This window comes from Miniopterus natalensis, chromosome 17 (genome assembly GCF_054644295.1).
Source record: "Miniopterus natalensis isolate mMinNat1 chromosome 17, mMinNat1.hap1, whole genome shotgun sequence".
NCBI lineage: Eukaryota > Metazoa > Chordata > Mammalia > Chiroptera > Miniopteridae > Miniopterus > Miniopterus natalensis.
In genome coordinates, this window is record NC_142097.1 from 42,009,030 (window position 1) to 42,020,781 (window position 11,752).

Genomic DNA, 11,752 nt, shown 5'->3' on the forward strand with positions numbered 1-11,752 from the left:
ACACACAGCAGCCAGTCCCCTCAGCCACGGGGCTGTCACCCACTGAGCCAAGAGAAGGCTCTGGATTCAACGGTATTTTCCTCCCCACCAGAAAATTGTACAGGGGACGCAAATCAACCCAAAAGGGCTACACCCTCTGTTCTGTGGCCTTCTACCATTCTTTACCATTCAGGCACTTTCGTTGTTTGTTTTCAATTAAGCGATGCTAATGGAACACAAATTTGTGGTCAAAAAAAATCCGCAAGAAAATCCAAACCCCGCAGGTGAAAAGATTTTTACTTCAAAGCGAGTCTCTCATACCGCAATAAAGTGGTTTGTCTTTTAGAGAAAAATGCATATAACCAAAATGAGAGCAGCAGCTCCACTTCTTGCCAGGTTTCCATCCTCAGCTCAGGAACTAAAAGAAAGCCCAGAAAAGTGAGCGGCTCGCTCCCTGCAGAGCGTTTCTGGGCTCAGGAGCCTGGGGGCGGCGGATGAACGGATGAAGGGGAGGTTCCAGGAGGTTCCAGGAGGTTCCATCACCGGCCCCTGAGGACTCGTGGGCCCGCCCGGAGCCCGGGCCGCAGCTGGCGTGTGGAGCGGCGCTGGCCCGCCCTCCCGGACCCTCGCAGCGGTAAACGATGGTGACTCATACCAGCCTCCCAAGCCATTTTCCAGACTCTCCAGGCTTCCCTTTCCGAGCACTGTCCCCTCTAATTTACAGTCCCTGGGACCTTTCGTGAGAATGTTGAAGCTCACTACTGTTGAAGTGCTGATGTTTCCTCTTACAAGCTGTCCTGGGGAAGGGCTCTGGCTTCCTTCATTTTCAGGGCAGGAAACCCAGCTTTACTGGAAGTAAACAGCCCGAGGTGAGCACCAGGCTGGGGAATTGTTGAACAGACGTTAGAAGTGGCTCTAAATTTATCCGGGCCTGCTCCTTGTTGCCAACCTCCCCTTCTCAGGCAAGAGAAGCTGTCCCTGGAGGCTCCCTGCGAGAACTGAGAGAGCAGCTCCTCTGCTAACTGGCAGAGCACTCGGGCCATGCCCTGCACCAGCCGGGGGAGCAGCCCTGGACCATCCTCCCCGCGAAAATAAGAATGCAATTGTTGAAATAAGTAGAGCTCAAGAATTCCCCAACCTGGGGATTCCTGTTTCCCTGACCTTGAGGCCCAAGTTTGCTCCCTCCCTCTTATTTGCATTTCTGCTCAGTGGGGACAGCATTTGCTCATCCTCAGTGGGGATGTTATTTAACAGTTTCTGCTCCTGCAAATGCCACTGGTATGCTTTTAGGTGTCTTGAACCAAGCCCTGTTTAAACTCACATTTCCTCTTGCTTTCTACTCCTCTGCCCCTGGCTGCCCCCCCCCCCCCCCACACACACACGCCCTCCTCTCACGAGCAGGGCCATAGGCATAGGCAGGGCCAGTGGTGGCCGGTTTTGTCCCCCCTTACCTTTTGTTGTTATGGGCCTTTTAAAGGCAGAGCAACCCATTCCCTTCTCCCTCTGCATTTGAATTTCACAGCCACACCCCTCTCCAGCAACTCCCGCTGAGTAAAAAGTAGATCTGCCCGGTGTCAGAGCACTAACCCCAGGGGACCGTCGGGACTGACAGCACCCTGCCCCTCTCAGCCCCTCCCAACAAACGGGGAGAAGCCCTTGCTCTCTGGGAGGGAATGAAGCTGCTGGCGCAGACTCAGCCCAGATGAGGCCGAGGCCCCTCCGGGTCCTCAGGAAGCTCCTCCCCCAGTGGGGGTAGTCAAAAACCTCCGTCTTTTTAAAATTTAAGTATAGTTGGGATATAATATCATTAGTTTCAGGTGTACAATGTAGTTGTTAGGGTATTGTGCTAAGTGAAATAAGGCCAAGAAAGACAAACCTTCGTCTTTATCCAGGTACCGCCCCCTCCTCCAGGTCCTCTTCTCAGGTTTCTTTAGGCTACAGACTGAGAGGCATTAAAATCATCTCTACCCAGGGAGACTAAGGATCGCTAATAATAAACGATGACAACAAGCACATGGTTTGTTTGCGGAAAAATTTAGAGTTTGTAAAACTTTAATGTGCTCTATGACACTTTATACTTACCACGCTTTCCCCAGTAGATGTTATTAATTCCATATTATAAAATGGCCAGATTGGAAAAAAAACAAAGTTACTCACTCAAGGTCACAGCATGTAGGTACTGTGGGAAGTAAATAATACTGGCAGACCCTTATACGGCACTAACGTGCCAGGGACTATTCTGAGCACTTTACACCATTCAATCCTAAACAACCCTGTCTTAATCTCATTTTACAGATGAGTAGACTGAGGCATAGAGCCGTTGAGAAATTTGCCTAAGGCCACCCAGCTAATAAGAGGTAGAGCCCCGATTCAAACCCCAGCAAGCTGGAGATGCAAAGTAGAGTCAGAAGAAGACAGAGGGCTTTGCCAAGGGAGCCACAGGTTGTTATTACTTTACCCAGTATGTGGCCCCAGCTCTGTAGGATCAGAGGCCCAGATTTGCTCACTCACTCAAGAGTGGATCCATCGCTCCAGGCAGGCTCATGTTAATTAAAGTCACAAGATGAACGCATTGCCCTAGGTGCCACATTATAACCAGGGGATTGTTTTTGGTTTTTTTGTTTTTTTAATTTATCTTTATTGCTGAGAGTATTACAGGTGTCCCATTTTTTCCCCCCAATTGATCCCCTCCACTTCGCACTTCGCTCCCACCCCCTCCCCAGGCCTTCACCCTGTTATTGACTGTGTCCATGGGTTATGCATATATGCATATAACTTCTTTGGTTAATCTCTTCCCACCCTCCACCACCCCTTCCCTCTTTCCTCTGAAATATGATCGTCTGTTGCATGCATCAATGTCTCTGGATCTATTTAGTTTGTCAGATTATTTTGTTAATTAGCTTCTTCTTAAAGAAGACCCTTCAATTTTTCCTGTAGTGCTGGTCTGGTGGTGATGAACTCCTTTAGCTTTTCCTTGTCTGTGAAGCTCTTTATCTCACCTTCAGTTCTAAATGATAGCTTTGCTGGGTAGAGCAATCTTGGTTGTAGTTCCACGTTTTTCATCACTTTGAATATTTCTTGCCACTCCCTTCTGACCTGCAAGGTTTCTGTTGAGAAATCAGCTGACAGTCGTATGGGTGCTCCCTTGTAGGTAACTAACTGCTTTTCTCTTGCTGCTTTTAAGATTCTCTCTTTGTCTTTAACCTATGGCATTTTCATTATAATGTGTCTTGGTGTGGGCCTCTTTGGGTTCCTCTTGTTTGGAACCCTCTGTGCTTCCTGGACTTGTAAGTCTATTTCTTTCCCCAGGTAGGAGAAGTTTTCTGTAATTATTTTTTCAAATAGGTTTTCAATTTCTTGCTCTTTCTTCCCCTTCTGGCACCCCAATAATATGAATGTTGGGCCTCTTAAAGTCCCAGAGGCTCTTTATACTATTTTCATATTTCTGGATTCTTTTTTCTTTTTGCTCTTCTGGTTGGGTGTTTTTTGTTTCCTCATGTTCCATATTGCTGATTTGGTTCTCAGCGTCCTCTACTCTACTGTTGATTCCCTGTAAATTATTCCTCATTTCAGTTTGTGTAGCCTTCATTTCAAATTGGTACTGGGCCCAGATAACATAGGCCCAGTCACCTGAGCTGGGCCTTCTAGGTTCTCCCTTTTGTGGGCTGTGTGCCCTGTCCTGTTGTAGTTGAGCCTTGTTTGCTGTTGGCGTCACTTCGGGGAATTGACCCCCCTGGCCAATCGGCTGTGAGGACCAGCTGCAACTACAGCCAAAGAGCTGCTGTGTGGAGACACCCCTATGGAGCAGGATTTACTTCAGTGGAGCTTTGGTGGTCACCAAGTGCGCCCCTTGAGTGTGTTACTCGTGGATGTGGTAGGGTTGTAACCCAGCGTGGTTGAGTCTGACCACCAGCTGCACTGTCTCTGGGGCCTCCCGGGAGGTGGAAAGTCAGCCTCTGCTAGTGCTTTGCCCAGGGCCCCGCAGCATGAGTTACACAGCAAACCATAGTTGGCTGCTACTTGTGCTGGGCTTGGAGGTGTCCAGGAGAGGCCAAGCTATGAGCCAGTGCAGGCTGCCACTAGTGCCAGGCCTGGGGCAACTTATCAAGATGTATGGGGCACAGTGAGGCCAGCTGCTGCTTGTTTGAGAGATTTTAGGAAAGTCCTAAGTGGGGCTCGAGAGGCCACTTGCACAGAAAAGCCCCTGGAAATGGCCTGGATGAGCTGCAGGTGGGGAGGGCGGGGCCTCCGGGAGTCACGGGGCGGGGCCAAAGGTGAGTCAGGTGCTGGCGACTCAAACATGGCGCCCGCCTGCCGGCTGTGTGCGGGGAGGACTGTGTGCAGGGAGGACTCGCCACAGGAGCCATGGCCTCTGCCAGCCCTTCTGCCCGGGAGGAAGCCGCCCTCCAGCTCTCTCCCGGATCTCAGGCAGGTTAGTTCCCCCCGAGTGTCCCGGGTCCCTTTAGGCTGCTGCCCGGCGCTGGGCTCAGCGGGAGCGCGTCCGAAGATGTGGGGACCCCTCTTTCCAGCCCTGGAGCCCTGGGCTGGGGGCCTGCTGTGGGGCTGGGACCCCTCCCTCCTCCGGGAAACCCCACCGCCGAGATTCCCTCCCGGGTTTACCCGCAGCACCGGGTGTGGGCCCGCGGCCGGGTCTCTGTGATTCAGCCCCGCCCCGCCCGCCAGTCTCGGTGCTGCTTCAGGTCCCAGGTTTTAGGGCTTCTGTTCAGCGGATCTCAGGAGGCTCTGAGTGACGGTGGTTCTGTATTTTAGTTGTGATTCTGATGTGGTTGCGGAGGCGGTGCGAGCAGCTGTGACCTACGCTGCCATCCTGTTTCTCCTCGGGATTGTTTTTGAGGCATGAAATCCGGGGGGGGGGGGGGAGCCCTGGCTGGTTTGGCTCAGTGGTTAGAGCATCAGCCCCATGGACTGGAGGGTCTCGGGTTCAATTCTGGTCAAGGGCGTGTACTTGGGTTGTAGGCGCAACGCCGGCCTGGTCTGGGCGTGTGCAGGAGGCAACCAATCGACGTGTCTCTCTCACGTCGGTGTGTCTCTCTCACGTCGGTGTTTCTCTCTCTCGCTCCCTGCCCCTTCCATCCCTCTGAAAAGCAACAGAAAAAAATATCCTTGGGTGAGGATTTAAAAAAAAAAAGACTGAATAACCAGACTTAGGCCACAAGCTGATGTCACCCTCCAAAATGATTGGCCTATTGGGGCCCTGAGGCCCTTTGGGTGAGAGCAGGCTTTCCTGTACAGGAAATAGGTGACCCAGCTTTCAATCGCCCAGGAGGAAGGTCAATGTGGAGACAAGTAACAAGAACACGGGAGGTTAGGCTCAAGCTGGAATTAGGGGAAGCTCTTCTTCCTCATTTTGGGACCAGGGTGAGTTGGTGACGGTGCCTGGTTTTTTCTGTCGGGCATAAGGGCTAAGCAACCATGGCCACAGGAAGGCAGAGAGGAGTGAGGGGGGTGCCTGCCCAACAAGGCTGGCTCCTGGGTGTGGGACCTGGCAGTCACACAGGGCCCCACATCTAGAAGGGCCCGTGATTGGTTTAATACTCTGATGTCACCATTTTGAGAGTCTTAATAATTTTTGTACAAAGACGTCACGGAATTCTAGCACAGCCCGGCGACAATCTCAGCCTGGCCCAGGACAAACACCAGAGTCAATGCCAGTGGGAGACACTCATTCCCCATACAGATGCAAGACTCTGCCTCCAGCGCTGCTCGGATGCCCCTGGAATGGAGGCTGATGCAATGAATCACTGCTAATTGGGTCTTAGGAGCAGGGGAGCTGAGCAACATCATCCCCTGGGGATTTGCCTCCATCAGAACCCAACTGCAGGATCCCAGCCCCAGGGAAGCACGCCCAGATTTACCACCGTCAGGAGCTGCCTCGGGGCCGAGCCTCCTTCACGTTACCTTCACCTGCTCGCACATCTGTTCTCCTGTCTCATTGTATTTTAAGATGAAATGTTTTCTCTCTCAGTTCTGCTTTCACTTGTCATGTGCTGGTGGAAAGGTTTCCACGGGAGGTCACAGGGTCTCGGGTTTTAGTCCTGCTTTTGTGGCTTATTATTAATCTTGCAAAGGCGGTGTGAACTTTGAAATAAGCACATCATCTGAGCTTTGCAACTCCCGCCAGTGCTTTCAAGTGACAAACCAATCACCGGATCCTTAAATAGCACAAAGGCACAATTGGGCGTTGGGGGACTTGGGGGGGGGGAGAAAAATATTAAATTAAGAAGAGCGGCATAGACTTGCCAATTTAGTACAGATGCCACAGAATGCAGACCAGCTCATCCAATGTCTTTACTGATTAACATGAAGGTGACAAGGGCTGCAATGGACCGCTAGAGCTACCCTATGCAGGCATGTTCCTCCTTAGGAAAAAAAAAAGGCAAATAGGGAGCTGTGTGGCTTCAGTGGTGTTGGTAATGTTTCATTTCTTCAGCAGGGTGGCCTGTACTTGGGTGTGTTTGTTCCACTACCCTTTATAACGTATGTATACATTATATAAACATGTAGTATGCATCAAATATTTTATAACTTATAATGAAAAATGAATAAGCTAATAAATGATAGGATTGGGGCCATCTATATTGGTGGCACAGAAGGTAGGAAAGTGACACGGGGGATGTGGGAGGCTTCGGAAACTCCCCGGCATGGAACTTTCACTCTGGGACCTGTAGTGAACACAAGAGGAGACTCCCCTCTGATAATAGTAGATTGCCTACCGCACGAGGCTTCAGAAGGTCTCTTCTCTATTTCTGACCCTTAGGAACAGAGTCTTACCCATTCCTTAATTCTGAACCCATCCTCAGAGTTTCCTTCAGCAAAACCAATGGGTCAGTCACCCTTCCTTGATGCAAGAACCCCACCCCCTGCAGACAGGCACTTGTGAGTCTGAGATCACTTTGGGGAAGGGCTTGGGCTGGGCGGGGGAATCTGAGGAACTGAAAGGGCCCTTTGCTCAGCTTGTGTTGGGGCACTGGGCCCTCGTGACTGACAACCTAAGTCAGTGTCCAGACACGTGCGATCACTAGAGGCCATTAAGGGGATGTTAGACTACAACAGCTGAGGTAGTAGAGGGAATCTATGTCCAGAGAACAGTGTAAACAAGACCAATGGCTACCAACCCTCAGTCCATATGTGAGTGCCAGCCCTGGACAAAGTATCTATCCACTGGTAGAAGATTATGTACAGACCACATAAACCCACATTGGCATAAAGATACCAACTCTCTCTTCTTGGGAAACACACTATTGTTCTGACTTGAGGTCTTCAAATGTCCTTTCTTTTATGAAATTATGGTCATAACAGATGGTTTAGGAGAAACTTTCTTAACCAATCCCTCCCTTAACCAAATTACTAGATCAACCAACACCCTTTAGTCTCTTGGTGAAACATACTGACTTTATCCCTGTGGCCAACGGGTAGGTTCTTCTGTTCTCGCCCGTGGAGGTGCACGTTTAACAAGAGCCAACTGTGTTTGGGTCTAAACTTGCCCAGGCCTGTCATACACATTAATTATAGCTGCGTGATTTGGTTCACGCCTCCATAAACCAATCAATGAAGAATATAAACAGAAAGGATGCTAACCAATGAAAGAGACTGTAAACAAAACGGGAACTGTTATTTTTATAAAAACTAAATCAAATACTTGGGAAAGACTCGATAAATCACGTCATTTTTTTAAAATGCTGTCAAATTAGGAATGAGAGAGAGAACTGTGAAATAATCTGAGTAGAAAACGTAAGACTAAAGAAGGGTTTTGCAATCAGATTGCTTCACAGGGGTCTGGAGCGTCTTGCTCCATGTTAGAGAAACTGCAACGGGGCTCCAGCCCCTCATGGCATGTGTGCTGTTTGTGCAGAACAGGCACCGGCCCCTTCTGTCCACAGGCCCTCAGGCAAAGAAATGACAAGTCTGCATCAAAATACTAGCAAACTGCTGCACAGTTAGATATTTTGAGTCAAGCGAAAGCATTTAGAGAAAGAATATCTCTTCTATGACTTTCTGATTTAACCCTCTCTCTCAATGAACTGACCAACGATCAGTTCCAATCACATTGGCTAAGGCTGCACCTACTGGGTAAAATAAAAGGCTGACCACTGTATCAGTCCCTCCCGACGTAAAGTATTGATACGTGAAATCAACTGAGTCCAGAGGCCTGGCCCTTCCAAAGCTAAGCGGCTGCTGGTTTCAAAGTGTCAAGCAAAGGTAGTCTTTAGGCTCCCTTCAATCCAACATTTACCTTAATCATGTATTCTGAAGGCTCCCAGCCCAGTATATCCATCTCCGTCAACCGACTCTCGGAAAGGCTGTCTTCTGAAAGCCAGCAATATGCACATAATTCTCAAAAGAGGACTGTCTGAACCCTACAAATTTGATAAAGTAGAATCTTTAAATATTAATCATTCAAAAGCCAGAGGAGGGAAACCCAAGCAACTTCAGACAGGCTGTAAGGAATGAGACACTCTACCAGAGCCGCGTGGTTGAACAGCCTGGAGTTTGCCTTACCAGAAATGTGCTTTCCTAGAAACCATACAGCAAAATTGTGAGTGCCACCGTCACTCAGGCCAGAAGCACCACGCCTGAGCTCGCTCTCTCCCTCGCACTAAAGGTGCTAGCCCAGCACCTTAGCAAAGTATTTATGGGCCAGCAGGATATGGCTGAGACAACACCGAGATACCAACTTATAAACCTTATGAAACAATTTCCTTTCAAACCTCTTGCATATGTTTGTTTTCCTTCCCCTGGCCCTGACCACTTCCCCTACCACGCTCTAAACTCTAGCTCAGGCTTCAACAGACTGGAACTGCTGGCTTCGTGGTAGGTCCCTGCAATCAGACCCACCTAGAGAACCGCGAGGCCCCCAGGAGGGCCGCAGGCCAGCCGTCTGCTCTGTCCGGCTGCAGACTGGATCGGGCAGCTTTCACAAACGCCAGGGGCTGGTCTCTGAGGGCACGAAGAGACAGCCACCAATCCAGATGGCTGAACTTCTGCATAAAAACAGTGTATCCAGCGATATATCTGGTAGACACCTGTTTAAAGCTTGAATGAAATGACTAAAAGCGACCAGAGTGGATCTGTCTTTCTGAGCTGGTTTACTTTTCCTCAGCTCAGCCAGGCAGCCAGAAACTTCCATTTCCAGCCCATATCCACTGTCCAGAAGTGAGAAGCAGGGTGTGAGCAGGTTTGTGCTTTTAAAAGGTCACTCTGGCTGCTGGGAGGAGAATGGACTCAGGGACACAGAAGGAAAGAGTTGCTCCAGGCAGGGGACTGGATGAGGCTGGTAACCATGGAGACAGCGGGCCTGGCCAGGATTCAGGACGTTTCTGGAGGGAGGGCTGCCAGGACTCTAGGAGAAGGGTGGCGAGAGTGGAGTTTGTAAAATATTCACTAACTATCCCCGTGTGAACGGCTGTGTGAGTGGGTGTGCACACACGCACGCACACACACATAATCCTCCTTAGACCCACGGTGCAGGGGGGTGGCCCAGACTCCAGACTCCAGAGGCAAAATGCCCGAGTTCAAATTCCAACTCACCCACTTGCTAGCAAAAAATCCCGGTAAGTCCCTGAACCTCTCTGGACCTCAACCCCTCGTCTGCAAAGTGGGGCAGTGATGAGGGTGCCTGGTAGGGCTGTCGTGCGGATGGAATTAGCTATTGGGGGCAGAGCCTTTAGAGACGAGCACCTGCCACAAGAGGGTATTCGTTTCCTGTTGCTGCTGTGTCAATTACCACAAATTTAGTGGCTTCAGGAAAACAATGTAAATTTATTCTCCTACAATTCTGGAGGCCAGAATTGAAAATCCATTTCACTGGGCTGAAGTCAAGGTATCTGTGAGGCTGGTTCCCTGGATGGATCCTTTCCTTGACGTTTCCAGCTTCTCGAGGCTGCGGCATCCCTTGGCTCCTGGTCTCGTCACTCTGACCTCCGTATTCGCCGTCACAGTGCTTTCTCTTGTGACCTTCTTGCCTCCCTATTATAAGGATCCTTGTGATTATATTTAGGGCCTGCCAGGATAATCTACAATAATCTCAGTCTCAAAATCCTTAATTTAATTACACCTGCGCAGCCCCTTCTGCCATGTAAGCTAACGCTCGGGGGCCCTGGAGATGAGCCCACAGCACCGGGGCCGCTACTCAGCCCACCACGTGCGGTGGCAGTAAATAGAGGTTCATGACTATTATTGTCATGGTCGTACTTATCCCTCCCTGGGCCGCCGCAGAGCATATCCCCAGCCTCTTCCTGAGCTGTGTGGGAGAGGAAGGGATGTGAAGGGACCCCTTTCTGTCTCCCTGAAGCCCCCTGAGACCAGGCTTGGAGCCCAGTTCAGAGCTGGGGGTGCCGAGAGGACTGGGAGGCAGGAACGAGGTGATAGGCCTCGGGTGGGGTCAGACAGGGGTCCTTAGCGCAGGCTAAGGCTTCCTGATGGTGCTGTATTGCGTGAGCTCCTCTTGGCTCCTGCTGGGAAGGTTGGTGACGAGGTCGCCCGTGTTCATGTAGACTGAGTCCTGACCCAAGGTGTCCAAAGTCAGGGCTGCATAGGAAATGTCCTCCTTTGGAAAGGGATCCTGTAACAAAGATGCACACGGGTCAGGGAGGCTGGTTGGGGGAAGGGGAGGAGGCCTCCCTGAGGCTGGGGGACATGCCCCCCAGGGACTCTGAAGTCTACTCCCAGGCCCTCCAGCTCTGCCTTCCCCCACCCTGCCAGCCACCCTTAGCTGCAGCCGCAGCTGAAGACACTGTCCCTCAACTCCATGCCAGGCCAGCACTGTCTGCAGACTAGAGATACTAGACCAGATGCCAACACAAGGTTGACCAGGCTCTGGGTCCCCATTGTTGAGACCTGATACGGAGACAATTCCAAAGGCTAAGAGCCTGGGATGGGGTGGGGGGGGAGGTCAGTGGGCAAGTCTTTCAATGGCTGCAATTTTGCCGGGTGCCCACCCTCCTCTGTGCTCATGCGGGCAGGAGAAAGCCCATCCTCAAAGAGGGGACAATGTCTCTGAAGCCCACAGTAGCCCCACCAAGTACACGCCATGGTGATGTATTCCACTTCTACCTGGTCTTCCTGGGCAGAGGAGGGAAAGTTTGAGGGGGGCTTCTCCCTGGAGGAGCCAGAGGAGGCTCCAGTCTTCTGCAGGGTCAGGTTGGCATAATAGACATCGTTCTCGGAGAGCTGGGACACCTAGGAGAGGAAGCCCAGGTTCCTCTTCTGCAGAAGGATGCCATCCTCTCTGCTGCCCTGGTCCCCCCTCTGCCAGCCCCCCCCACAACCCTCAGACTCCCGTGCCTGCCCCCTCCCTGCTCTCCCCCCTCCTGGCTGTGTCCAGCACCCCCTCTGTCCTCCCAGGCCCTGCAGCTGGGACGATATAGACACGTGAGCACATGGTCTGTCTGATACATTCAGACCTCGGGGCCCCTGGGAGATGGAAAATGAGAACAGAGAGGAAAAGTCTGGTACCTCTGGTCTGACCTCAAAGACTCTCTTACCTGCTCTGGTGATATTCCAGCAGCTAAAAGACAAAACAATCAGAATTAGAAAGCCCGCCCTGAGACTCGCAGGGTCCCCAGGTCTGGGGGGAGAAATATGAAAGAAAAGAGATGAGTGAGGCCCAGACAGGAGACCTGCCTCTAACTCCGACTCTTCGGATGACACAGTCTGTGACACGGGGCGTTCACCTCTCTGAGCTTCCATTTCTCGGCTTGAAAAACACGAGGACCTCAGCCCGTCTGTTCCCCATGTCACAGAACTGTGGCAT

At 51.1% G+C, this 11,752-nt stretch overlaps 2 protein-coding genes across 3 annotated transcripts in view; one reads left to right on the plus strand and one right to left on the minus strand.

Moving 5' to 3' along the window:
- Nucleotides 1-11,752, plus strand: part of RAB37 (RAB37, member RAS oncogene family) — a 42,970-nt gene that overhangs the window by 4,566 nt on the left and 26,652 nt on the right. The gene's annotated exons all lie outside the window — the stretch shown is intronic.
- Nucleotides 10,406-11,752, minus strand: part of CD300LF (CD300 molecule like family member f) — a 9,606-nt gene continuing 8,259 nt past the window's right edge. The window contains exons 5-7 of the mRNA XM_087826461.1: nucleotides 11,484-11,506; nucleotides 11,029-11,178; nucleotides 10,406-10,561 (exon numbers count right to left, since the gene is read on the minus strand). Coding sequence (XP_087682587.1) covers nucleotides 10,406-10,561; nucleotides 11,029-11,178; nucleotides 11,484-11,506 — 329 coding nt within the window. The remainder of the gene's footprint in view (nucleotides 10,562-11,028; nucleotides 11,179-11,483; nucleotides 11,507-11,752) is intronic.